This window comes from Haemaphysalis longicornis, unplaced genomic scaffold (assembly GCF_048455015.1).
Source record: "Haemaphysalis longicornis isolate Haplotype H1 unplaced genomic scaffold, Haemaphysalis longicornis Haplotype H1 scaffold_1, whole genome shotgun sequence".
NCBI classification, from domain to species: Eukaryota; Metazoa; Arthropoda; class Arachnida; order Ixodida; family Ixodidae; genus Haemaphysalis; species Haemaphysalis longicornis.
Genome location: NW_027526203.1, coordinates 464,314,922 through 464,342,911, shown reverse-complemented (window position 1 = coordinate 464,342,911; position 27,990 = coordinate 464,314,922). Strand labels below are relative to the sequence as shown.

The following is a 27,990-nucleotide window of genomic DNA, read 5'->3' as shown; positions in this document are numbered from 1 at the left end:
GCATCCTCTCGCGTCCCACTTGCTTTACACCCAACTGCCCTTCCTACCCGTCAGTACGACACCTTCACTGAGAGTGGCCTACCCCCACACCTGCGTTCCCGCATCGCCTCGCGGGAGTACTGGTTGAAGCAGGGTCCTGGCGTGGATGTCAAGTCGACGCAAGAACTCATGGCGGCCCACTGCATTCGTGTTAGTGATAACCTTTAGGAGTTCTACAGACCACCCGTCGCCTAATGAAATGAAGAGACTGTGGCACGACCGGCTCTCTCTCTCTCTCTCTCTCTCTCTCTCTCTCTCTCTCTCTCTCTCTCTCTCTCTCTCTCTCTCTCTCTCTCTCTCTCACACACACACACACACACACACCGTGCACCGCTGTAGCGAGCCCACATAGCCCACGTGTCACTGAAGTGATTTGTAAACATTGCGGGATTACGAGCGCAAATTGTAGCCCGGAGTCCCTAGGCCCTGTTTCGAGCACTCTGAGCGCGTTTACGCGAATTTATTTAGTAGAAAAATCAATTCGAAAATGCTGTCCTCCTCTCTGCACTCTCGCCCATTTTCTTTGGCGTTTTCGTGTGACGTCGGCAGGAGAGGAGCTGGCAATTGGCTGCGTTACTGCACAGCTCGCCGACCTTCCGACAGAGTGAGTCGGCCCAGCGTTTAGACCGCCGGCCGCCGACGGGTAGTCGCAATTCGTTCGCTCAGTTGAAACGAAGCCACAACTTGTTTGTTAATGGAAGAATGCGCCTTTCTTTACTTTGTTAGTTTGTACACTGTATCTAGCTCCAAGTCAAGCTCGCTTCACACAAGCGCTGCACAAGCGCACATGCGACGCTTCGCTGACTGGTACGCCAATAGGAGTATCTAAGGCCACTTGAAGGCGGGAGAAGAGTCAGCGAAGTCAATACAGGGACTAAGGAAATAAAATCGACTGATACTTTTACCGTACAGCGTAAAACTAGGGTGCAGGAAGCACTTTGCGCTGGGCGAACAAGCACAGCGGTCAGCAGCACGACTACGCATCTGCGAACACTTTTCCGTCTAAGAAATGCAATTGCTAGACGTGAGATATTGTGGAAACTTGGGGGACGCTTACTGCACGAGTGCAATACAACAAATAGTCACTTCAGCTGCTTGAAATGCTAAAACTAAAAAGTGTAAACTGATTATACATTATATACCTTATATTTCCCAGGTTAGCAGCGCTCGCCCGTGGCCGAGTAGTCTGGAGGGCTAGGTATGTTATTGCAAGTGTTTTGCAAGTCACGAGTTTGAATCCCCAACGGTACATTTTTTTTTTTTTTCAAGTGGACTTTTTGTTTTCGGCCGATGTTTTCTATACTGAGTTCACCTTTTTTTGGGCGTAACGTTCACTGCTCCACGAACTAGTTCACAGAACGCGCGCAGGCTGACACTGACGCGCTAGCGAGTTCTCGTTGGCGTGCTGTTGCCATAAGCACCGACTGCTTGTGGGCAGTGGGCACAGGCCAGAATCAACAGACCCTTGGTCTGGTGCGAACACGCTTTTTACAATACATGCATGAGTGAGGCAAGCTCCAAATATGGGGAAAAGCGCATGGCATTTGAGCGTCTGCGGGGACGCGGAGGGCGTTCATCCACTGCGTAGGCCTCGGCTAGTGATTGCTACGATTCGAATTTAGCCGTCCTGGGAGGCTTATCTTATGCATTTTACAGCCGACAATATGGCAGAAACGCGGTACGACGATTACTGAGATATCGAGAATGCCCATCCAACGATGCCGTCGGATGTCAAGCATGTTTTACAGAACCGAAACCGAAACTTGTTTGAATGCTAACCTTGGACATCGTCCAATGACGATGCGTCTCCTCCCGTCGTCACAGCCTTTAGTTGGTGCGGCCGCCGCAAACCGCGCATGGTAGTTTTTCTTCTTTCGCGCTTGATCTGAAAGTGCGAAAGTGAAATCCTGAAAGTGCTGCTTTTTTTTTTTTTTTTTTTTGGACGTAACACTGTTTACGGTTTTGAAGGGGATACACATACCGTTCCTGGGATATATTTAGAACACCGGTGATTTTTTTTTATTCCATTAAATGTCAAACGTACGCACAGGGAAATCTTGTGCGCAAGTCTGACATTTAAATGAATTAGCAATGCTTAAAAAGGCATTGGTAAGCTTGATCAAATTGTGGACACTGGGGATTGTGTTGCCCGTCGCGTTTATGCAAACTACTTCGCATTTTTTGCGTGCTTTATGTGGGCAGTGAGAATGTTTTGTGTTTGTCGGCTTGAGGTTGACTCAATCTTTACATTTTAAAACTTTTTTGCGACAATATTAACGTGTTTTCCGCACGTACGTGTTGCCACAAATGCGATACTTCTTTGTAGTTGTAGAAGACGTAAAGACAGGAAAAGCGTGTATCGAGCGCTTGAAACTCCTCTCAAAGCACACGACATAAGCGGCGTCCCTTTTCCCCCGACGCACGTCTCCCATCGACCGGGGCAGCCACGCGACCAGCTTTGTAAAGCATCAGCCGCCTCCAATTCCAGCATACTGGCGACGTACGCCGCGTGCTAGAGGGTTCGACAAGGCTCCTTCAAAGCGGGTCCCAGGTGTCGTAACCACACCAAAATTTGGGCCACTTTTTTACCCTCTTGCGCAAACTGTGGCGCCACTACCGCACTAATTACAGGGCACAGTTTCGGTGACCGCCATTGAACAGCAAACGGCCGGACAACCCATCCCCGGGGGCGTCGGTTACAACAGGGTTGCGCGTGACTCCGTCCCCTCCGGCGGCACGGCCTGACCTCCCTGCACCGCGGCCCTTTGCTCGAATGCACATGTGCACACTCAGAATTGGGCCCGTAAGGCTACGCTTTGTCTTTGAGACACTGTACCAGCTGGCACTGCACACTTACGCAGCCCCTACTTCGAAAACGACCATTCTTGTCGCTAGGTGGACAGCTTCGAGTTGAAGCCGCGGTACTGCGCAGATTAGTAGCTTTCGATTACTTCAAACACACAGCGCGGGTAAAGTTATTTAGAATCCGCTAAAAATTGTTTCTCGAGCGGATAATTCGGCTACTGCTGAAAAAATACATTTTTTATAATGTGGGCGCTGTGCTGTTGAGTATAAGGACGCGGGTTCGAACACGGCCGCGGTGGCAAATTCCCTGATGAGGGTAAAATACGAAAACGCCCGTGTTTAGAGGTTTAGACTGTCGTTAAAAATCCGCAGGTGGTCGAAATTAATCCGAGCCGTCCACTACGGCACGCACCATTATCTAGGCATAGCTTTGGTGCGTAAAATATCCCAAAATTAGAACCTCTAAACATATTCTTAATACTACGGAGCGGGAAGTTGTCTTCTCGCTGTCGAAGCTTTCTCCATTTTGCCGGCGAGGCTGGCGTTATACCCCCTGCCTCAGAATTTCTCGCAGAAGCGCTGCTGCATCGAGCTTCCTCGGCGAGTTTCAGACGTTCCGAAGCAGCCCTGAGACTTCCATTCAACGATCGACCTACAGCCCGCCCAGCCAGAAGATCGTCATTTACGATGCTACATGCAGAAATGAAGCAGCGACAGCGTATATCCGGGAACTTTCAGGCTCTGAGTGCTGTACACCGCTGAAGACACGCAAATACGCCACTATAATGTGTGTTTACACGAGGGACTTGGTCACGGAACCCACGGGTTTATCGCTGCGTCCACAAACGCGTGCTGTATGACAACCTGGCCGGCGTGCAAAGTAAGGACGTCTCTCGGTTCGACACTCCTGGAACGCAAGGCAAGTGCGACGTGCGAGCAAACATCGTACACGCCACCATAAACACGTTTGCGCAGGCGTATACGACCATCTCGTCCAAGCAACGGCGAGGACACGGCCTTATGGCAACGCTCACCATATATGTAGGTCGCTACACCTGCGGATAGAGCTGAGTGTACACATGAACGCACATGCAGCACGGAACTCATCACGCGCCTTTCCCGCTGCAAGGTACGTGTCAACATAACTACTGCAAAGCAGTTACAAATGGCACGTTGAAGCATCACCGAGCATTGCGGCCCCCTTGCAAGGACCATTCAAGACATGCGGCTCTTCCCTTCCTTTTCTCGTACTTATGATAAAACGGTTGCTGATCTTACAGCGGAAGCATAAAATGCTCATCATGCGAAAATTCGGCGACCGGTGCCGACGTCATCCCGACGTTGATGTCACCCCCCCCCCCCCCTCGCCTAAAAAAAAAAAAAATTAGAACCGTTCCACTCAATGTGAAAGCTGTCGGAAGTGCAGAGCAGTGGATCGCCATAATGGGCTGTGGGGCCGTTATCCGCTCACTCTTACCACCCATCACGCTCTTCACTGCCCTGTCTCATTCCTCTCCTGATGAATTCAATGGAGGTTTATCCAACGCATTTCAAATTTGTCGCCTTCACAGTGCCCGCACGCCCCCTGCCTGAAACTGCGCCAGCGGGAGTGCTGTTCTTTTTGTGTTTGCTTTTCCTCCCGCACGTGCCGGCGTTGCACTGCCACTTTTTTTCGCTTACTACACTCTTAATAAAAAAAGTCGTAAAAAGGTAGTAACGGCCGTATTCACTAACTCCTTACGAACCTTACTACCCCGCGGTTTTGTACATAGGCTCTGGCACTAACAACTGCATGGTTAGTAAATTAACTGAGTGTAGGAAGTGGTAGCACTAGATTTAGGTCGTGCTTATGACTAGGTTGTTCATGGCCAGTTAGTAAACGCATGTAGCTCAGAAGAGTGCTATCGCTGGGACTTTACTAGTTGGGGTAGTGGTGCTTACTGCCTGCTTCGGTTAGTAATTCTGACAAGTGCTACATTTACTACCTCCAGTTACTAAGTACCTAGTGTATACTGGGACAAGTAACTTCTTAGTATTCCGTTAGTGAATGCTCCGACCTTTTTTTTAAGAGTATCGTAAAAACGAACCCAACGAGCGTTCCTGAATAAATAAACATGGGCGCTGCCGGTTAGTTGCGTATATTTTGCCTCAAATGCACCTGCACTTTTCTTTGCCCTAAACAACGGGGAGATGTTTGACAAGCGCCAGCGGTTCACGAGTTTCGAACGCTTATGACTATATTAACCGCTTGGCTTTCGAAGCCTCTATGAGACGCAGCGACTACAGCAGCTACGACGGAACGCCGTGGGGCTCCATACTTGTGTCCAGCGAGCGAGCTACGACGACAAGGCGAGCCCAGAAAGTGATCTGCACTTAGAGTACTAACGGAAGGAAAGAAAAACTCCCACCTCCCCTCGCGGGAACCCCTGTGTAGATGCGACGCATAGGCGGAGCTGCGAAGGGACCGCGTTTTATAGCGCGCATAACGTTGAGGGGACTGCGTAAGCCGGTCCCAGTCGATGACGACGTTGGTGTACTTGTAAAGCGGCGTGGACTCGAGGTGTTTGAGCCAAGCGTGGATGTTGCTTCGCCGGAGAACGGCACACCGGTTATATGCGCAGCGCGCCCGAAGGAGAGGAAACCGCGGAAGAGAGAGTACTGCACATGCGCCGGCCCCAGCGCGTCTGCCGCGGCTATGACGCAACACAATCCAACACAATCCACTTTAATCCAATCCAAATCCAATCCAAGTCAAGCCAATCGAATCGAATCCAATCCAATGCCCCTCGCGAGAGTGTGTTCGCTATCGGATAGGAGAGGGGGTGAGCGGCGGACAACGCCGACGACGACGACGCCGGAGGGACAAGGCGAGTGAATGATATGCTCTGCATCTAAAAGTGGGTGAATGCGGGTCTTGGATTCGAACCCGTGGTTCACGAAATGCGAGCACACGCATCCCCTGTACCATGGCCGATCCTAGCTCCTTCGCTCTAGCTAACTAAAGGTGTACCTCGTAAACACGTGGCCTTCGATTCAGAAACGTCTTAGAGGATGTCTACATGGGAGTAATTTGAGCCTGTTAATCACAGCACGTTTACACAATAGCGTATATCTACGGTTAACAAATGCGACTGGTAGCCCTTCTAAGTCGTAGTAACAGATTAAAAAAAGAACAACGAAATAGGAAAGGATCGTGACGATGGTTAATGCGAGGGCCGAATCGACCACGCTTCTACTCAATCGATGTCGCCGAAGAAAGCCATTGCCCTGGCCGCCATTTCCCGCCCTGATCCAGTCACCATCCTCACCGATTCTCAGACAGACTGCCGGAACTACCAGATTAACCGAATTTCTTCATCAGCCCTTCACATTTTCAAAAACTGCTCGACGACCCCTGACACCCGCATCGTCTGGGCTCCTGGACACGCCGCCATCCCCGGCAATGAAGGGGCTCACGGCTCGCGATCTGATAAACCGAGCCATTGCCGACGGTGGCCAATGTTTACCCCCTCAAGATCGACCCCACCCACTGAGTAGCTACACAGAGATTCTCGCTCATTACAGGCAAACTCGCCGTCGCCTCCCACCACACTGGCGCCTCTCCAGAGAGGAAGCTACAACTTGGCGGCGGCTCCAAACGAATACCTACCCACATCCCACTCGCCTAAACCTCACATTCCCTACCCATCACCCTTCCCTCTGTGCTCACTGTCCCCAGCCTGGCACCCTCTACCATATACTATGGGAGTGCCAACGTACTCCGGACTTGCCCGCTATTTCCAACCCCACCTACGAGCAGTGGAGGGCTTCCCTGGCCAGCCCAGACCCGGATACCCAGCTCAGCCTGGCGACCCGAGCAAGGACAGCCAGCCGAAGTCAAGGCAGGGATGCCTTCCACGGGGCGAGGCCCATTCATCAGCTTCTGCTCGACAAATAAAATATTTATTCTATCTCTCTCTCTACACATTTCTGCTATTGGTGCTGCCTACTCAGATATATAGCGTCTACCTCAGCGGCAGCCGAGACATGTATTCGCCCATGGAAGTGCGCCTCAAAAGAACATACGTGGCAGACAAAAATGCCGCACAGCCAGTAAAGAGGCAGGGACTCGATGCGCTAAAACTACCACGAGCCGACACAACCGCAATCGCTGGGACGCGATGATTACACGCCAGACAATTTCCTCTGGTTACAAAAACACATTCTCGCAACGGAAGTCAACGTAATCACGATAGGCTTACAATTACACACAGAGGATCGAATAACTTGTAATACAATGCAATGTTTTCGAATCCCACACGTAAGACGTCTTAAGTGTGATTTTATTTTTATTTTGTTTTCAGTTCCAATCGGTGTTCGCCTCCCGCCCGGACTTATCGCACCCAGAACTCCAACGAGCTCGCAGCACTGTCCCAGGTGGTAGGTGGCGTGTCTGGCATAACGTAGGGACAAAAGGAGAGCAGCAACACCATTGAACAGGGGCTCGGGCGCCAGCTTAGGCGTGTTGCACAGCTGTCCTGGCTCCTCTGTCCCCTGCCAAGGCCTCCAGCAGGGTATCCTGAAGCAGAAGAAGGGGATGTTGTGGCTGGTGGTACTGGACGAAGCAGCCGATAACGAGTGAGCGGCGTCCAACGCCTGATCCGACGGCTGCACCCGCAGGCTGCCGTTGGGCGCGAACTGGATGTACTCCAGGATGGGAGCCGATTGGTCGAAACTCCTGGAGGCGTCCCTGACCTCCGCCTCGGCGAAACTGACGGTGGCCACGTGGAGGATGCCCAGAACCACGGACACGCAGGCGATGGTCCTGGTCGACACCTCACCGGACGCCGTGGCAGCGGAAGCGGGTCGGCCGCTTCTGTTTGGGACCACGGAGGGTGGAGGCCGTGCCGAGACGAAGGTGGACGCGGAAGCCCGTCGAACGCGGATTACGATGACTCCACCAACAGCGTGGCGCGTTTAGGGAGGAGGCGAGGCCCGGAATGAAGCGGGCCCTGCGGCCACGATATGACGGCTACGCCTGCAGGCTGTCGTTGGGCGCGAACAGGATGTACTCCAGGATGGGAGCCGAGTGGTCGAAACTCCTGGAGGCGTCCCTGACCTCCGCCTCGGCGAAAGTGACGCTGGCCGCGAGGAAGACGCCCAGGACCACGGACACGGTGAAGATGGCCCTGGTCGACGCCTCAGCGGAGGCTGTGGCAGCAAAGGCGGGTTGGCCGCCTCTTTTCGGGACCACGGAGGGCGGAGGCCGTGCCGAGATGAAGGTGGACGCGGAAGCCCGTCGAACGAGGTTACGCTGACTCCACCACAGCGTGGCGGGTTTAGAGAGGAGAAGGCGGGGCCCGGCCGGAATGAAGCCGGCCCGGTGGCCACGATCCGACGGCTGCACCTGCAGGCTGTCGTTGGGCGCGAACTGGATGTACTCCAGGATAGGAGCCGAGTGGTCGAGGCTCCTGGAGGCGTCCCTGCTACGACAGTACAGGTGCAGCGACAGCGTGAAATAGGGGCTCACGCGCCTTACGAATGTTGCCCAGCTATCGCTGGCCTCCGCCAATTACAAGATACTGGACGACGAGGGAGAGGGGACGTCGGGGTAGGTGGTACTGGAAGAAGCAGCCGATAACGGGTGAGCGAGCGGCTTCCAACGTCCGATCCGACAGCTGCGCCTGCAGCGTCTCGCTGGGCGCCATACGAATGTACTCCCCGATGTCGTTGGTGGCGCGTTGGACGCCTCCCGGACGTACCCCCCGGTGTCGTTGGGAGCCACCCAGATGTACTCCAGGATGGGCGCCGAGGGGTCCATGGGCTCCTGGAGGCGTCCCTGACCTGCGCCTCGGCGAAAGTTACGCTGGCCACGAGGAAGATGCCGAGGACCCCGGACACGCAGAAGATGGTCTTGGTCGACACCTCACCGGAGGCTGTGGCAGCGAAGGCGGGTTGGCCGCCTCTGGTCGGGACCGCGGAGGGCGGAGTCCGTGCCGAGTCGAAGGTGGACGGAAGCCCGTCGAGCGAGTATTTCGATGACCCCACCAACAGCGTGGCGCGTCTAGGGAGCAGAAGGCGAGGCCTCGAATGAAGCGGGCCCGGCGGCCACGAGCCGTGTCTCGCTCAGGGGTGGCGCATGCAGCTTGCGCCGCTCAGCAACTTCGTCGATTCTTTGTCGCGTAGCTGGCGCCAGGGCCAAACCGCAGGTTAACTAACTGTGATTTAGAATTAAAAAAAAATGAAATGTCGGGTTGTTTGCAGAGAGAGAGAGAGAGAGAGAGAGAGAGAGAGAGAGAGAGAGAGAGAGAGAGAGAGAGAGAGAGAGAGAGAGAGAGAGAGAGAGAAACATCTTTAATGGGCAAGTGAGGTCAACCAGGCTGGGCGCCCGACTTGCCAACCAGGAAACATAATGCGAGGTCAGCATACCTTCCCGTTTAGAGAGCGTTGGCATATGCACAATCGCGAGTATGCGGCGGGTGCGCAGAGAAGGGATTGGCGTGGGAATGGTGCAATTGGATTGGTTTTGGCGAAATTACGTTGGATGATACTCGACGGTTGGGGTCCAAATCGTAATCATTGGCCATGACGTGCCTGGGTGTGTGCTACAGTCGACAGGCATGTGTCACTGGCATAAGGAAGGCACGTGCCGGTCCAATGCAAATGTGTGCCCCAGGGCCATACTGCGGCTTGTACAGTTGCAGGCGAAGTGAACGTGCATTTGTTTACCAATCCCTTACGTAATACCCCGAAAACAGGGTTTTCTGCCATACTGCGGCTTGTACAGTTGCAGGCGAAGTGAACGTGCATTTGTTTACCAATCCCTTACGTAATACCCCGAAAACGGGGTTTTCTGCCATACTGCGGCTTGTACAGTTGCAGGCGAAGTGAACGTGCATTTGTTTACCAATCCCTTACGTAATACCCCGAAAACGGGGTTTTCTAAGGTAATGAAGCGAAGCGGACAGGCAATTGCTTGCTACCCGAGAGAATTATCCAGAAAAGACCCGCTCCATGGCTCAGCGGCTAAGGTATGCTGCGGAGCACAAGCGCACGGTTTCGATCCCGGCGGCGGCCGTTCTTGCGGAGGCGAAAAACTAAAACGCCCTTGTCGAAATATCGGCGCACTTTCTGTGCCGTGACGAAGGTGGACGCGGAAGCCCGTCAAGCGAGGATTTCGATGACCCCCACGGCATGGCGCGCTTGGCGAGGAAGTTCGCGGGGAATTAGACCTGGGAGAAGGGGCGGCTCGGAATGAAGCAGCAGGACCGCCGGCCACAAACAGTGCCTGCGCGCCGCTCAGAAACTTCGTCGCTCGTCGCTTCTTCGTCGCGTAGCTGGCGCATGCAAAAGAACTGCCTTTCATTTATTAAAAAAAAAAAAAAGACTATTTGCAGCGCCAAACAACAAATATCTTACGAAAGCAGCATGCATTCATGCTTTCAAAGCGTTGTCTATAGCAAGAAGTCAGCCAGCGCCTCCCGGAAGCACCAAGGACAGCGGACGCCGGGCGTGTCAGCGTGCGCCCTTATCCTCGGACATTGCATCGTCCTCCACGGCTGGGGGGCCGAACAACGGAAGCTGGACATAGCATCGGTGGCACTCAAACGGCTACACGAGCATTATAACGCGTGGTTGTCAGCGTTTGAGCCGACGGTACGGTTGACAGAACCTTTGGGCGGTCAGTTTCTGCATTTGTGTGCCCTGAACTCGAAGGGAAGAGCAATAAGATACATCCGTAAGACAACACGACACCCTACATGGACGAGTAACGGCCATTCAACGGTCTGCTCGGAGGCTAGAAACACAAGGCCGGTTCAAAGAATATGTGATTGTTACAGACGCCATACACGTTTTACGACGACTGAAACGACCAGACGAAACCTTCGAAGCCATCTTGGATATGCGGCAACGAATCAGCACGCTGCGGGCACGCGGACCTCTCGTGACCTTTTCTGGATCCCGGCCCACGCTGGAACGTGGGGAAATGAACGCTGTAATATAGGGCAGTGGTACAGGCCTTGTTAAAACTTGCAAAGCACAGAAAAACTGAACACTCGAGGGATCAGCAAGCATCCAAATCGGCGTTTGCAGGACCAGTAGCCCCTCCCCCCCCCCCTTCCACGCCGATCTGATTTTCGAACTATATATCCGGCAAGCGTCCATACGACGACACGACGACTACCGCCGTTGCCCGGATCCACACCATTAGTGCCCGTTACGCGCACGGGAGCCAGTGAACACAGGAACACGATTCTGCCACAGTCTTGGAATATATCCGAAATGCGGCTGAAGTAAAATAAATGTTTTCTATTATATTATTATTGTCAATTACTTCCTTTGTGCACGACACAAACATGCACGGATAGCTTTGCATTGCGGCACGCGCTCACAATGATTGCTACAAGACAAATAAAAAACGAGATATAAATAAATAAATCAGCCAAATAAAATGGGAAAATACTTCTTGTGAACAAACACGTAAGGACGTGGCCTGGACAGAAGTCGACGCAGAAGATGGGCATACGCGCTGAACCGCGCTGTTCGGGATGTGAACATGAACCGAGCAAAACTATTCGATCCGTAAAAAATCTGAAAAATTCGACTCCACCCTTCGGCCCACACCGCATTGCCCCCCTCCCAGTAGTACTGTCGCAAACAATTTGTTGCAGCTAGGAGTACGGCAAGTGACTTTTTTACCCTCGCTTCGTTAGATGAAGCAAGTTCAAGCAACCACACGGAGCAGCATGCGCCTTCAGCGGAGGCGCAGGCGCTCTTGATCGACGTTCATTCTCGGAGCAGCACGCCTCCCAGCAAATGCATCATCGGTCACCGACAACAAAAGAGCAGCGGAAGACGTCCTCTTTCCCGCGCGCTTTTCGCCGTCGAGAATACGCGCCAAACTCACACTGTGTTACTGGCCCCGTTACAAGGGGCGAACAATGAATAACTTGGAGTGGAATGCGCAGCGGTGCACGAGGTGCTGGCCAGGAGATCTGCCAACGGCCGTCAATCAACGAACACCCCGCAGGCCTTCCGCCTCGCGCAATCACACGCCCCCCACCTGACAAGCTCGGGGAGAAGTCATCACTGCCCGACACGTGCGCGGCAGTACAATGAGCGCTGCCAGACACGGCGAGAGGTGAGTGCGCAACCACGTCAGCTGATCGGGCTGCTAATAAAGTCCGCATCCATCAGAGAGGGGGTGAAATAACGCAAGATTGCCCACATGACCGCGCCTGCCCTAAACGCCCGCAACAAGGGTGGACCTCAATGGGACCTTTGGAGGGCCCGCACTGGAGCACCGACCACGCCAGACAGACAAGTGTGCGCGGCGAAGAACTACGCATGAGAAGAGCAGCTCGGGTGAAGCAAAGTTGCCACCGTCATCTCGGCCGCGATGCTTCGCTCGGTAGGTTTTAGTTTTCCTGCTAGACCACACCGCTGTTTGACACACTTCCGGCAACCATTGACACCACGCGAAACGTCATGAAATGGCGCGAGGAATGAAATGAGTTTTTCAATTGCTAATTTCTGGGCAATTAAAGCATCTTTCGCCGCCGTATAAACCCTGAGAGGGCTTCGTGGCAGTTGAACTTTCGTCTGAGCCAAACTTAATTGCTGTTTGCCTTCAGTGTCCGTTTAAGTTGTGGGAGCTGCTCGACAGCGTAGAAGACGCTAGTCCAGCAGATAAGTCTGCGTGGGCATCGCATGTCGGAGAGCCATGTGGATGCCAGCAAACGCTGTAATATCGCTAGATATTAGCGTTTTCCGATTGTGTCCGATTATTTCGACATTATGTTTTCGCTCGACCTTCCTTACGATATGAATTTTTAACGCTGGAACCTTCCATTCTGCAAAACCTGTGCTACACGGGCATTCCGCAGTCCTCCGAACGCACTGTCTATCGAGTGAACTGCGCTCTCTACCCGCTGCACAGGAAAGGACGCCGAGTCACCTGTCAAAGGTGTCAAGGGCCATCGACTCCACTGTCAGTTTCCACGTAGCACGGGTGTAATACATTCCCCATTCAACTACGCATACAAGCTCCACAGCGGGCATCATGCCTGACAAGGTCTGCTGACAGAAAATTTCCGGGAAATATGAAATTACTTTCCCTTGTGTTGCAAGGGGATCAACACAGTACAGTCACGAGACACAACACGACTGCCTGATGTGATGAGTTCGTAGCAATTTACAACCGGCTCAGGAAGTCGAGTTCCCGACAAAAAGCCGTTTGTTTTTTCAGCTCAGCATAAGTTGCAAGTGTGCGTGCGTGCGTGCGGAAGATGATAGGTGTAACGTTGAGGGACAAGAAGAGGGCGCACTGAGTCAGGGAACGAACGCTACCACCCCCAAGCACAGGAAACAAAAATACCTAAACATAAATACCCCAGAAAGTGGAGTGGAAAATCGTCCCGCCGGTAGCGTAGTGGTTATCGCACCAGACCGGTATTCTGGAGGTCGTGGGTTCGGATCCCACCTGGCAGGCATTTTTAAAGCAAAGCTTTCTACCTCTACCCCCCAAGGGTTCTTTCGCGACCGTTGGTGTCACCAGACAACTCCAGCGAACAAATAAAAGAATTTACTGGCACCGCCGGGAATCGAACCTGGAACTAACAGACTAACAAAGCGAGAGCCCGTTGTCTTACCGATTTAGCTACGAGCCCACGCGAACACGGGAAGACAACTGGTGTACTCACCAATCACATCTACGGGTTTACCCCCTGCCTTCTCGCTGAATGCCACGTGAAAGCGTCACACGACCCATCACGCCCGTCTAGCGACCCTGTGCGCACCTTGCTCATGTGCTGAGAGTTACAAAAATTAAAGGAATCTCGCACCAATCCATGGAATCTCACTTTTAGCACGCCAATGTGCTAAAGCCTGTGGCCTCCAGTATTCACGTAAAAAAATCCCAGCTTCTTGTTGTCCGCCCTCACGCCAAATCAAGGAATACATTCAAATACTCCTTGATGACCAGGCCATCACTCCAAGCCCCAGCGTCAAGATCCTGGACCTACATCTCGAGGATAACAATAAGAGTGACGTTTCCTTGTAGCGCCTAAAAACAGCATTAATCAAATTATACACATGATCAGGCGAGTTGCCACCAAGAAGCGAGGCCTAAAGGAATCTGGTAGCTTTCGATTAATTGAAGCTTTTGTCCTCTCGAGAGTCACTTACGTCAACCCCCTGTCTTCTTCTCGACGAGGAAGACATAGAGATGCTTTATATAATGATTAGAAAGGCGGTTGAGCAGGCAATTGGTCTTCTCATGAGTGCGTCCACACTGAGGCTGCTTAGCACGGGCTCCAGAACACGGTGGAAGAGCTGATAGAAGGCCATCTTTCTAACCAGAAGGTCCGACTCAGAACTGCGGTGGGTAACCGCATGCTTCACCAGATTGGCTGGGCAGCCCAGAATGTCACTCCGCTTGACATACTCCCAGACTCTTGGTGACTAAAACTAAAGATGCTCCCTTTGCTTAGAAATATGAACCCCTCACATGACGAGGGTCACCGAAAAGCACGGGCTCAAGCGCTAAACACCACCCTCGGTGGGGCTCATGCAGTTATCTACAGAAACTTCTCCAAACATCGAGGGCAGCAACACACCATCATCGTGGCTACCTCCAGAACCAGCCTCCTTGCGTGTACCTCGCTTAGGACCCAACAAATCACGGCAGCAGAAGAGGCAGCTATCACCTTGGCTCTCACTCAACCAGGGGTTCGGAGGGTAGTCACCGATTCCCAGCAATCCTACTGGAATTACCAGTCGGGTTGGCTGTCCTGACCTGCACTGTGCGTGCTAAAAAACCACTCCCCAAACGGTTCCATTCAGCTCATCTGGACACCCCCTCACGCTTCAATGGAGGGCGACAAATACGCCCACCCAACAAGCCTGCGCCTTTACCTCCCGTGCTATGGAGCTGCACGAGGACAGTCACCCGCTTGTCACGTCCAGGGAGATAATCCAGCATTATCGCCTTCTGAGACAGACCGTACCTTCTCCTTACCCTGACCTTTACAGAGAACAACAAACTACCCTACGGCTCATATAATCCGGGCTCCTTCCCACAGCCTACGCGTATTCACTTAATGCACCCGAAACGCTACGACGCTGAATGTAAATTTTGCTCAGAAGTAGGAACACCCCGCCCCGTAATCGGGGTGTGCGACTTTAGCCCTGAGCACCCTCCTCTCTTTCCGTCAACTACCCATAAGAGCAATGGGAGATTCTACTCTCCAGGCCCTCTCTACCTACCCAGCTTCAGCGGGTGGACAGAACACAGGCCGCGCGGACTGCATATGGGCCCCACAGAAGAAGGAATCACTCCCCAGGGCTGCACTCTGGGCCGTTCAGAAATCTGAACAGCAGTATTTCTTCCTCTTCCTTCTCAGCCGCAAGTCTCGTCGCCTCTGTCCGCGGCGCAGAGACGGAGAAGTCAGATCGTCTAACACCGGGTTGGAGCTTACTTTGATTTTATAAAAAAAAGTTTCCACTCTTGTGCTACACCAATACAACTCAACCAAACACCGTTCATGCATCATGCATTGAGTTAACCTTACTGAGAATATCTCTTTGAAGCAATAAATGGTGTGGTTAAGTGCACTTCTCTCTGGTTTTACTATTTGTAGAGCGATGTGAGTGATTTTAAGTGACGTCGCATGAGTAATCGTTATGGGTGCCGTTTACAGCTTTGCTTTCCAACCACATTCACGGGGTGGATTGGCGCGATTTTTTGCGCTGCACGAAGTCCTGATAAGGTGTCGGCAAACCAAGCCAGGCAGTTTCGGGGCCCTTTCCTCCCCCTTCCCATTGCCCAAAACCGCATCGCTCGCTCGCTCGCTCTTGTTGCGCCCACATTTTACGGCGCCTTTTCACGGTCCCGAGAAAGTCGCATAATCGGGGTTCTACTGTATTCGTTATTCAGCTATTCGCCATCCTTGGCCCACTTCACTTGTTCGCATAGATTTTCGTTAAATACTCAAACATACACAAGTAACAAAAAAAATTAAATATTCCCATCATTACCGGTATTGACCATATTTTGTTACTCGGTTTTCATTGCGTTCGCATCCTCGCCCTTATTCTGGGTCCTCAAATCATGCTCACTCATTGCTCATATATTTTGGCACGCCCGAAGGAGCTGACTGTGTGAGCAACAGCCAGCTCTGGGTGGGCCTTGGCAGGGCTCTGAATTCTGGGCACAGGGCGGGGTACAGCGCAAACACAAACAGGCGCGTCCGACTACGCCTGTTCCTTTCTCAAATGCATTAAATGTGACACAAGCTTCCCTCCGTACATAATTGTATTCTTCGCGTGACCACCGAGAAAGAAGGAATGCATAAAACCATTTACATATGTAGCTTGGCAAACAGGACGAACCAATCACCCACACGCTATTATGCCCTATACACCAAGAATTGACACATTTAAAAACACTTTTCTTGTCAGAACGATTGTCGACTGGAACTGCCTTGCCGCTGATTTCTTTGAAAATGTAGACACAGTTGAATCTTTTGTTGGTAAATTAGAATTGTCATTGTATGATGTAGTTCCCACTCTGTAACAGCCCGACAGGGCTTACAGTATTGTGAATAAATAAATAAATAAATAAATAAATAAATAAATAAATAAATAAATAAATAAATAAATAAATAAATAAATAAATAAATAAATAAATAAACAAACAAGCTAATGTAGAAGAGCCTTTTGGATTGAAACAGACAACACGGACAACGATGTCGCTCTAAGAGGCATGCAACCACTTGCCTGATGAAACTTTGAATCCTAAACAGACAAGGCCGAGGTATACGAAAACAATGAGGGAACTAAACACCAATTCGTATTTAATATCCCAACCGACACCAATTTTATCAGGAGCTACGATCTGAGCAATTTTTCCCGTCACATTTGTACTGCATATTGGTGAGCTTATGGAATGGTGCGTATTCATAGAAATGCACTGCAAGGTTTCTCACACGAAGACAAAAATCATACGATACGCATCTGAGGAAGCGTGTACTACCTCCACCGCGCAAAGTAGACGTGAAGGATCATTTGTTTCGCGTCAAATAAGTGAGCGTGTATGGCAGCCCGATATTTCTTATCGCCGACGGCGGGTGCACCACTTTCCTGTGTGAGCACGTCCAGAGAAGACGACACTCATTACAAAATGAAACACTCATTACAAACATTCTCGACAAACTGCGACTGAGGTGTTGCTCTCTAGACTCGCGGTAAGCTAAATAAATATCGGCAAGCTTACTGAATATTTAAGAAGGCGGCAAGCCGCGACGTATAATACGGTTTGGAGCAGTTTTAAGCGAGCATTATAAACGCACCCCCCGCACCGAGTTGCAGCGATGGCGTAGAGGTAGAAAACCCGTCTCGCGTGCAGAAGGACCGTGGTTCGAATCCCGGTGCCGGACAATTCCCACCGGATTAAAAAAAAAAAAAAATCCGCGTATTGATGGAATTGCACAAAGGGGCTTGGGGTGCGGCCTGACCCCGGCGACCATTGCCAGTAATGCACCCCCTCACCAGAGCAGGATTGGCCACCCTGGTGCAGTAATGGCCACAACCTCCCATGAATACGCCAACTAACCCTCGGCCCTCAGTCCCCAGCGGCTGCGAAGCAACTGACCACGGCGGCGGTCAGACCTGTGACGCAGCAGAGGGTGCTAAGAATCACTGGATCCGGACAGGCCGCCAATGGAATCTGAACCTGGCAACGTTTAACGCGCGAACCTTATCTAGCGAAGCAAGTCTCGAGGTGTTCTTCGAGGAATTAAAGGGCATTAAATGGGATGTAATAGGGCTTAGCGAGGTTAGGAGGGCAGGCGAAGCCTTTACGGTGCTGAAAAATGGACACGTCCTATGTTACCGTGGTCTAGAGGACAGAAGAGAACTGGGAGTGGGATTTCTAGTCAATAAAAGCATAGCTGGCAACATAAACGAATACTATAGCATTAACGAAAGGGCAGCAGGTCTTGTAATTAGGCTAAATAAGAGGTACAAGCTCAAGGTGGTGCAGGGCTACGCGCCCACATCCAGCCACGACGACCAAGTAGTGGAACGCTTCTATGAAGATGTGGAATCGGCAATGGCTAAAGTAAAAACACAGTATACCGTAGTTATGGGGGACTTCAATGCTAAAGTAGGCAAGAATCAGGCTGGAGACAAGGCAGTTGGGAACTATGGTCTGGGCTGTAGAAATAGCAGGGGGGACCTACTAGTTGAGTTTGCAGAACGGAATAACCTACGCATAATGAATACCTTCTTCTGTAAACGGGAGAGTCGGAAGTGGACCTGGAGGAGCCCGAATGGGGAGCACAAAAATGAAATAGACTTCATATTATGCGATAACCCTGGCGTCGTGCAGGATGTGGAAGTGCTCGGAAGGGTAAGGTGTAGTGACCACCGTATGGTAAGATCCCGAATTAGGCTAGATTTGAGGAGGGACCGCAACAAGCTAGTACGAAAGAAGCCGATAAATGAGCTAACAGTAAGACGTAAAGTAGAAGAATTCAGGATCGCGCTGCAGAACCGATATTCCGCTCTTAACGAGGAAGCCGAGTTTACAACGCAGGAAGCCAGCGACAACCTTACACGCATTATTACGGAGTGTGCAGTAGAAGTCGGGGGCACTATAGCTAGACAGGATACTGGTAAACTTTCACAGGAGACGAAAGATCTAATCAGGAAACGGCAAACCATGAGAATCTCCACCGCAGCTGACAGAATAGAACTAGCGGAGCTCTCCAAGCTAATCAATAAGCGTAAGACAGCTGACATACGGACGTATAATATGGAGAGGATCGAATACGCTGTAAAGAACGGAGGTAGCCTGAAAGCAGCGAAGAGACGTCTTGGCGTGGGGAAAAATCAGATGTATGCACTTAAGGATAAGCAAGGCAATGTCATCACAAATAGGGATAAAATAGTCACAGTGGCCGAGGAGTTCTATAGGGATCTGTACAGTAGCCAGGACATACAGGATAATGCCGAACGAGACAGTAGTTCACAGGAGATAGACATCCCACCAGTAACGACCGAAGAAGTAAGGAAGGCCTTGAAAGAAATGAAAGGGGGCAAAGCACCTGGTGAGGATCAGATAACAGCAGACCTCTTGAAGGATGGCGGAGAAATTGTCCTTGAAAAACTGGCAAACCTGTATACGCAATGCCTAATGACCGCAATGGTACCGGAATCTTGGAAGAACGCGAACATCATCCTAATTCATAAGAAAGGCGACATGAAGGACTTGAAAAATTACCGGCCGATCAGCTTACTGTCAGTCGTCTACAAGGTATTTACCAAGGTAATCGCTAACCGAATTTCTGCAACCTTAGATTTCAGTCAACCTAAAGAACAAGCAGGGTTCCGTAAAGGTTATTCAACAATGGACCATATTCACACGATCAATCAGGTGATAGAGAAGTGCGCTGAGTATACTGAACCCCTATATATAGCCTTCATAGATTATGAGAAAGCATTTGACTCGGTCGAAACCCTAGCAGTCATTCAGGCATTACGGAACCAGGGGGTAGATGAGCATTATGTAACAATACTAGAGGATATCTACAATGGGTCTACAGCTACGATCATCCTCCATAGGGAGAGCAGTAAAATACCTATAAGAAAGGGTGTCAGACAAGGAGACACAATCTCTCCAATGTTATTCACAGCATGTTTACAAGAAGTATTCAGAACGTTGGATTGGGAACAGGTGGGTGTAAGGGTTAATGGAGAATACCTCAGTAACCTCAGATTTGCTGATGACGTTGCCTTGCTAAGTAACTCGGGGGACGAATTGCAAAGCATGCTTTCCGCACTGGGCGAACAGAGTAGAACCGTGGGACTGAAAATTAATATGCAGAAAACTAAAGTAATGATCAATAACCTCGGGACAGAACAGCGGTTTGACATAGGTGGCGAGGCAGTGGAAGTGGTAAGCGAATATATCTACTTAGGCCAAGTTGTGACCCCAGATCCAAACCATGAGGCAGAGATAATTAGAAGGATCAGAATGGGGTGGGGTGCATATGGCAGACATTCTCAGATAATGAATAGCAGCCTACCATTGTCGCTGAAGAAGAAAGTGTATGACAGCTGCATCTTACCGGTACTCACCTACGGGGCAGAAACTTGGAGGCTCACTAAGAGGGTTCAACTTAAATTGAGAACAACTCAGCGGGCAATGGAGCGGAAAATGATAGGTGTAACATTAAGGGACAGGAAGAGAGCGGAGTGGGTCAGGGAGCAAACTGGTGTTAAAGACATATTAGTAGAAATTAAGAAGAAGAAATGGACGTGGGCAGGACATGTAATGCGAAGGCAAGATAACCGCTGGTCATTAAGGGTAACAGAATGGATCCCTAGAGAAGGCAAGCGTTGCAGGGGGCGGCAGAAAGTTAGATGGGCAGATGAGATAAAGAAGTTTGCGGGGATAAATTGGTCACAGTTGGCACAGGACCGAGGCAATTGGAGAATAATGGGAGAGGCCTTTGCCCTGCAGTGGGCGTAGATAGGCTGGTGATGATGATGATGATGATAAACGCACCTCTGTTTCCATTTCGATAACAGGAAGCTCACCGACGATTGTATATGCCATCGAGAGGATACCCGAAATTGCAATCTTCCCAGTTCGCGCCGATTACGCAGTGGACGGCTTTGTGCGTGTTGCTTTCTATGCTTCGTATCTGAAAGTTTGTAAAGCTGAGGCGACGATGTGGTTTCTTTAAAAACAATGCGGCGCGCATTTATAACCTCACCTGGGCCAAGGACACGCCGTAGTGGCAAGTTCCGGATGAAATAACACCAACTCGGGCTCGTGAACGTGCGCTGAATTCTCTTTCACGTGGTGTCAATATATATTTCCTGCATGCAACGGCCAGGGTCATGGGTTCCTTTTTTTATTCTAAGCTTAGTGGGCCGGGTCGGTTACCGGTCCACTAAGCTTGGAATAGTGGCCCGGTAACCGACCCCCTGCACCCCCCCCCCCTTTTTTTTTGTTTTCCTGGATACCAGCCTAAGACAACCTAACATGTCTCCCATTCATCCATCTCTGTTTTCATTTGACGTTGTGGCGGTACACACTGCAGACGGCGCAGCGAAAGCTCACATGTCGTGAAGGGGACGCGAAAAAAAAAAAAAAAGCGGGGAGGGGGGAGCCGTAATAAAGTTTGCCCTCTGCAACCGCCCAACGCGCTCCACCTGCGGCCTCCTCAGAGCTTACGTAATCTGCCGCTCGCGCCAGAAGCAACAACCGAGCGGGTCGAGCAAAAAAGACGCGCGCTTCCAGGAGTCACGTCGAGGCGAAGTGCAACTTCCGTATGCTTGAAGAGCAGCGCGTGACCAGGGGGCCGCGGGCGTATTACGCGCGCCTTCGGGCCGGCCCCTCACGCACGGGTCGCACGCGCCGCGTGCACCCGCTGACCTGCACCGAACGGTTCCAGGGTTGCGCCGGAACCACGCCATCTGAACGGCATCGAAATCCGAGAGCCGTAGCGAAAAATGAAACGCATTCAGCAGTCCATCCCTCGCTCATCGGCGAATTCAAGCAAGTTTCATACCCATAGGGGATTTTACTAAACGGCGTATCTGCGTAAAGTAACAGAGTAGAAGAAGCTTCGGCGATTCATTGTTAGCCTGACTGCACAGCGCAAAAGACGAGGATAGAAGCGTCTGCCTGGTGTCCATCCTTCCGTCCGTGTAGTACGTAAAGTGGTTCAGTGGACGCCATCTCGCACAACCGGCCAGTTTCGACCTACGGGTTCATAATGGGCCTCTGGGAACGAAAGTGGCTAGCGATGGGCGACCTGCTGAAGGGCCGCCACTCGGAGGGACGGTGCACCTCCCAACCATAACCACCTACGAGAGTCGTGGTTGGAATGCAGCGCATGTCCCGCGCCTCCTTATCCCGGCCGGAAGCCGGACTACACCGCTGCACCCACGGCGGCATCCCGCTTCCTTTGGCACTCCTCAGCGGCAGCACCTATCTACGCGGGTGCAGACAAGGACGAGTAATCGACACACCTGCGGAAACGCTTATACTTATCTGAACGAGCATTCGATACTTTCACTCGAAGGGGCCTGGGCACAGGCGACCGGTCGGTCAGCTCGTTTGCGACACAAGCGCACAAATATTACTACTACATACGTATTAATTAAACTCACACGCAAAGGGAACTGAAATACGCATTAACTGTACAAATTTTCTTGGTGCCATGCACTGCGGACCGCCAATTTGACGCGTGCACAGCACAGCCCCAAAGTGAGCACTAAAGAAGACTTTTCCTGCAGAATATTGCCGTCTGCAGAGGCTGACGGGCTCGTCAAGCTGCATTTATGCAGCTTGTATCGTTGGCCCTTGCCATGCACAGAAACAGAAAAATAATTGAATCCTTGATGTTGGCGGCGTGTTGCGCGCATTCAGTAGCTATTGGACAAACTTTAACAATGAAGGGCGGGCGCTGGACCGCAGCGTTGTACAGAATGCAGTACGGTGGACGTGGAGACGATAAAAGCATGGCGTGGACATTGCGTTTTCAGCGGCTTTAAAGCTCTTCGGCTTGTGCTCTCGCGTTGCGCAGTGCAATAAACGGAAAGCCACGTAAACAACCCGTCATGACGCTAAATACGTTCCGTGCACAACCGCTGTGGTATATGAGGTTCTGATGTAATGCGGCAAGGTATACATCGGCCAAAAAGGAATATGTTTAGATTACAGGACTAGGTTGAAGGGGCCACGAAGACACACAAAAAAAATACAAGTTCGGCTCCTTCAAAAGCTGGCGTAGCCCTTTAACTATGATACCAACTTTATCGCAAACTTCGAACAAATAACTATCAAAGATAACAGGAGAAGCAGTAGCGACTCCCTAGCCACTTTCCGGCATTTTTCTATGACGTCACGGAATCTTGTTTGTGCGATTGGAGGCCGCCGACATAAGCCATCGCTAGGCACACGACTGGGCCATTGCCTCTGGTCCCGTTTGATCGCATCACCTGAATGCTAATGTGCAGTTAACACACTGATAAGTATGGCCTTAGTGCTGGCCCATACGACGCCATTCCCGCGCATAAGACGTTACTGTAGCGCGAAATAGTTTTTCAATACTTATCGCATATTTTTTTTCGGCTAAAAAACGTCTTTTGTGGCTGGAATCGAGCTGAGTGAGGTACGGGAATCAAATAAAATTGTGTATTGCCTTCATGCACCCTTCGCACCTTCAGGCGGTGCTCATATGTGAAACCATTGCCGCAAGTGCGTCTGCACACTACTGTTCGGAAATATCGCAATCACAAGACGTGGCCGCACCATTAGGACCGCGGGACGGCAGCGGTGTATTAGCGTGCAATTTTTGAGCCTCACAGGAGTTTTCATTTACGAGCAGCTCATGCGCGCATCTTTTGCGTGTTTTCTTTTTACTTGCACGTGTGACTTTGCGCATTGTTGAGAACCTTGATATGACAGTCACGTACGAAGCGATAACCACCACATTTGTGTCCGAGTACAGCCCAAGCGCAGCTTGCGTTTGGTGGGAGGGTCGTCCCGTCTACTATGGCCACGTCATTCCAACTGGCTGAAATGACTCAAAGCAGTGCGGTTTTCGGTAACAACCGGGCGATGTCACGGGCAGATTCCGACCGACCCTTTTAGCGTGACTTCGGGGAAGTACACGCGTCGCGTGTAGGCTTAGCAGAGACCCCTCCCGCCCTTTCTGTTTCGTGCAGCGTCACTTCCATTCATGCCGAGCGTAAACAGCACGCGAAAACGACGAGAAAGCAGTCAGTGAGGACGGATATCAACCAGCAAGCACATCTTCTCACTCCTGCCTACTTGTGCTTGTATACGTTAACATTCGGGCCGCTCAAAAGGAATGGCGCTCTGCGGCCACGCACCAGACAGCCGGTTGGAAACCAGGCTGCGGCGGCTGTTGCAAGGAAAGAGAAGGCTTGTGTAAACGTGCCACACTTTCCCATGTGCCGTGCCAAGAAGCCATGCACGGGTAGCCACAACGCGGACCTAGCTGTTCAAGCGCCGTGAATTCAAGTTCTGGCCCAGCGTTTAATGTGAGCTGTACAAGTTTGAAGCATTCGGAAATAGGGTTCGTGTATTTATAGGTTTCAGCGTGAAAACAACGGCCACTGTTTTGAGTAGCTAAAAAGAACCACCACGCCAGAATCAGCGGTTTCGTGTGTATACGCAGCTCGGGTCGCTTACTATAACGCCAGCTGGTACAGCTCGGAGGCACTTCGGCAGCCCAGGGTAGACGTAACGAGGTTGACCAAGTCCAAACTACTAAAGAACAGCGCGTATACAAAGCGAGCGGGGCAGACTAGCTGACCCGATTCAAGCGTTCTTAAAACAGAGCTGGGGTGCTTGCAGAGTGAAAGTTCCCTGCCGGTGCGTATCTAAGGTGCCTAAAACCAAAGCGGCGTGCCGACGGTAATCTTTGTTTGATTAGCAAGACGGTCAATTATGACACGGTGAGCGCCATCCTAGCCTACTGGAGACCAACTGCCAAAGACCAGACTGCTTCCCGATGGCTGGAGGTTTCCATTAGGCGAGCATGGGCTGCGCTTCTCTGTATCAAGTTCATTTTCCTATTTCCGCCCACAAACAACCGGAGACATAACGCTGCGAAGCAGGAAGCACCGTATGAAGCTCGGTGGTTCCGTTCTTGGAGGCTGGCGTGTCAGCCCATTACAACAAGCTCCAGCAACCCTGACGAAAATGGTCGCGATTTGCTTCGCTACGGCTGCACCTTCGCTACCACTGCAACCGAAAAAGAACACTGGTCAAGAGGAAAGCAACCCCTCTGGACGACGGTGCCTACCAAAGATAACATACCGCACCCCCCATTAGAGGCGATATGTGGAACAGCAAGAAACGCAGTCGACAGCGATAAATGACGCGACATCTTGTCATTTCTGCTAACGTCGCGCGCTAGTCGAGATAATCCACTTCGATTCAGCCTGCACCTCTTGAACCAGTTCACAGCGGTGCAAAGCGGGTTCCGCCATCGGCGGAACCAGACCTGCACATTTTTCGTCTGCTTCTGCACCTCCTCGGCAGGGAGTGCAGGCAAAGCCATGAACCCGTCCTGCACCCGTCGGCACCACCGGTGAATCGAACGGCGCGGTTCAGGTGCCGCGAGCTGCACCGCTGAAACGAACGGCGAAGTGCGGCACCGCCTGAACTGGTTCACGCGGTGCAGGTGAAACGAATAGACCCATAATTGAAAATACTGCCTGCGCTTTGGGTAGCCGTGGCGTCCGTGTTTTTAAATTTTGTTCCTCGGTGTTGCCAACAAAAACTACCTTTTGAGTAATCAGGTATGACCTCCAAGCAGTTGGCCGATCACCAAGCACCCAGCTCACGTTCATACAATTTTACAGCGAAGCTGTTAGCCTCTCTTGGTCGGAAAATTTCGTGTCGAAAACAAAAAACCCAGACAGGACCCAGCAGTTCTCACCTAAGACGCCGAGCACATGCGCCAGGCTAATCAGGCATCAGCACAGAGCTCTGAGTTCGTTTAAGGAATCTACAAAACAAGCTTCGAAACCGCATTATGGATTATAAGCCATTACAGAAGCCGAGCGTAAGCGACAAGCTCGCCGAGACGACATATCATACCCTCCCCCAGCATCATTTGTAGTGGTTTACAACAGCTTCGCTGGACATTCACTTTCGCAGGGCGGGACGACTTTTTTTTTTTTTTTTTTTTTGACCAGACAGAACTCGCGAAAGGGCACATTGCTCCAAGTGATGAAGGTAAAACAGTGACCCCCCGTAAAAGTTATAACGTAGACGAGACGACCGGCTCCGTCATCAGACGAGAGGCCTGAGCGATGCGTCAAAGACGCGCGCAGCCGGTCGTCAGGGGGGCAGCGGCCACCATCCGGATGATGAGTCACGCTCACCTGGAAGACCAGGGGCGCTACCCCGCAAGCCACGGTCGAACGCGCACGCCTGGTTATCACGCGCGTTTCCCGTCCCAGGACGCGATGGTCCAGAGGCGCAGCATCCGCGCGCACTGAACGGAGAACAAGGGAACGCCTGTCGCTCTCCGGAGCATCACTCGGCCGTGACAGACGCCGTGATTAATACGCCCGGCTCTTCCCTTGTGCTCCCTCTCGTGCAACTTCACCGCGATGAGATGATCAAGCTCCTTTCGTCTGCGACACTACGTTTCCGCGGCCGGTCGCATCATCGCACTGATGCCGTGCCGGCGATGCGCTACTGCGCGAACCTTCAAGTGCGCTCGCTAATTTTACCGAAAAAAAAAAAAAAAAAAACCACAAAATTATTCGCTGAATGCATTTTTCACGGGGGTGGGGGTAACACTCTTAGGGGAGATCAGATGAATGAAATTGATAACACCAAAAGGATAACTTTTCAACGTCATCAATTTCAGGCGACTTTAAACGGTCGGCACTGAACATAATGTTAAATGCTATCAGGTCAAGTTTTGCCACTGATGGGCGCGAACGACGCTGTCATTATGAAAAAAAAGCACGGTCTTTCTCCTTTTACAGAAAATATAAAAAACTATCGTTACAGAGGGACTACACGATCAACGAATAGTCACACTGTTACCTATCTGATATTGTGAATCTAGACTTCACCGTTACCCGGCAGAATTTTCAGTTTCACACACACAAAAAAGAAAGCGCAGACGAAGGCAGCAACACAGAGCACTCACTGAGCGACCAGCGAGCACGGCTAGTTCGGTCGGCTGCTCGCTGACAAAACGTACTCCACTGATTCGCACCTCAACATCAAGCTACGTTGCAAAGAGGTGATAACATGCTATTTCTAGCTCTTCTTCTACAACTTTTGCAGCGCCAGCGGCAAGGTGGTAGCATCGAGCGAGCGATGTCAGATGCTTTGACGTTTCGAATAGTCAGTCGAGCATTATGCGATCACAACGCGCGAGGATGCGCTCAGTAGCGCGCGGAGAATACGAACAAAGGCACAGGACACTACCTGCAGTTCCTTCTGTCAGCACTGTGCACACGAGAAGGTCCAACACCGCCAAAAGCACGACGAGGTAATTGTTCCAGGATGACTTCAGTCGTCCCCACATCGTGCCTCACGAGACACCTCACCACCAAGACATCGCCGACATCCCTCCCATTATTAGGAAAACACTCGTCAGTTGCCAACGGCGCCACCAGGCGTGCTCACAACTCTTGACATCACAGCCGTTGGTGTGACATCACTTCCTGTCCATCAGGGTGGCCAGGAAGGCCGCTTTCCCGCTGGACGCGCGCGCGTGAACCGCATACGCGCGTGCTGCGCGTACACGCTTGCGGCGCCGCTTCGTGGATGCTGGCCACACTTCCTACACCGTGATCCGTGATGCTGGCGAAGTGAATTATTTTGGAGCACTGCGGAAGCTTTGGGCAAAGAGTAATACTACCTACTGATTGCTACGGGAACGCTCAAAATGTTTCTTCATGTCTGATAAGAAACTGAAAACCAACAGCACTCAGTAAACTACCCGTGTTGCTGGAGGTTTAATGTTACAAGTTACAACAACATCCAAACTTTTTTTTTTGTTGCGTGTTGTGCGCCCTCTGCTGACGAGCGATAAATCAAGAAGTTTGCGTATCGTGTTGTGTTTATGCATTTGTCATTTTGTGAACAACATGTATACGCAAAAAACAACAAAAATAGCTTATTCATCTGTTATGTGTTTTTATAAATTTATGGCATTCATCACTAAGCGCCAACAATAATAATAAAAAAAAACGAACGTAACGCGAGTAAAGAGAGCAGATTTCTCGTAAGAGTACGAATATTGATCGACTTTCTGGGGCGTTACAGTGCGCGTGCAGCAACACAGTTCGCCATTCTTAAACTCACGTGTCTTCTTATAACTGTACACTATTCTTATGTCGGCGTACAGCCAGTCCACTCACTGCACCACGCGGAGCGCCCAGCAGTTGTGCATCATCCTATGTCCGTGTGTGCACTGCTATGGCGGCGTCACAATTCGCAGATGATTTGGTCCGTGACTATTTGCGCTATCGTGGATTCTTTGCGTCCCTTAAGGCATTTGACTCCGAAGTTAAGGCCGACAAAGATAAAGGGTTCCGAGTAAGTAGCTTCTCTGTATTCACTAAACCGTCGCGAGACACCTC

At 51.2% G+C, this 27,990-nt stretch overlaps 2 protein-coding genes across 2 annotated transcripts in view; one reads left to right on the top strand and one right to left on the bottom strand.

Annotated features, from left to right (window-relative positions):
* The window catches only part of Meltrin (disintegrin and metalloproteinase domain-containing protein meltrin), a 146,537-nt gene extending 119,508 nt beyond the window's left edge, over nucleotides 1-27,029 (bottom strand). Inside the window, exon 1 of the mRNA XM_077688055.1 lies at nucleotides 26,831-27,029. Within this exon, the coding sequence (XP_077544181.1) occupies nucleotides 26,831-26,930 (100 nt within the window). The 5' untranslated portion in view covers nucleotides 26,931-27,029. The remainder of the gene's footprint in view (nucleotides 1-26,830) is intronic.
* Nucleotides 27,030-27,591: 562 nt separating this feature from the next.
* Nucleotides 27,592-27,990, top strand: part of LOC144156187 (WD repeat-containing protein 91) — a 49,379-nt gene continuing 48,980 nt past the window's right edge. The window contains exon 1 of the mRNA XM_077688054.1: nucleotides 27,592-27,946. Coding sequence (XP_077544180.1) covers nucleotides 27,827-27,946 — 120 coding nt within the window. The 5' untranslated portion in view covers nucleotides 27,592-27,826. The remainder of the gene's footprint in view (nucleotides 27,947-27,990) is intronic.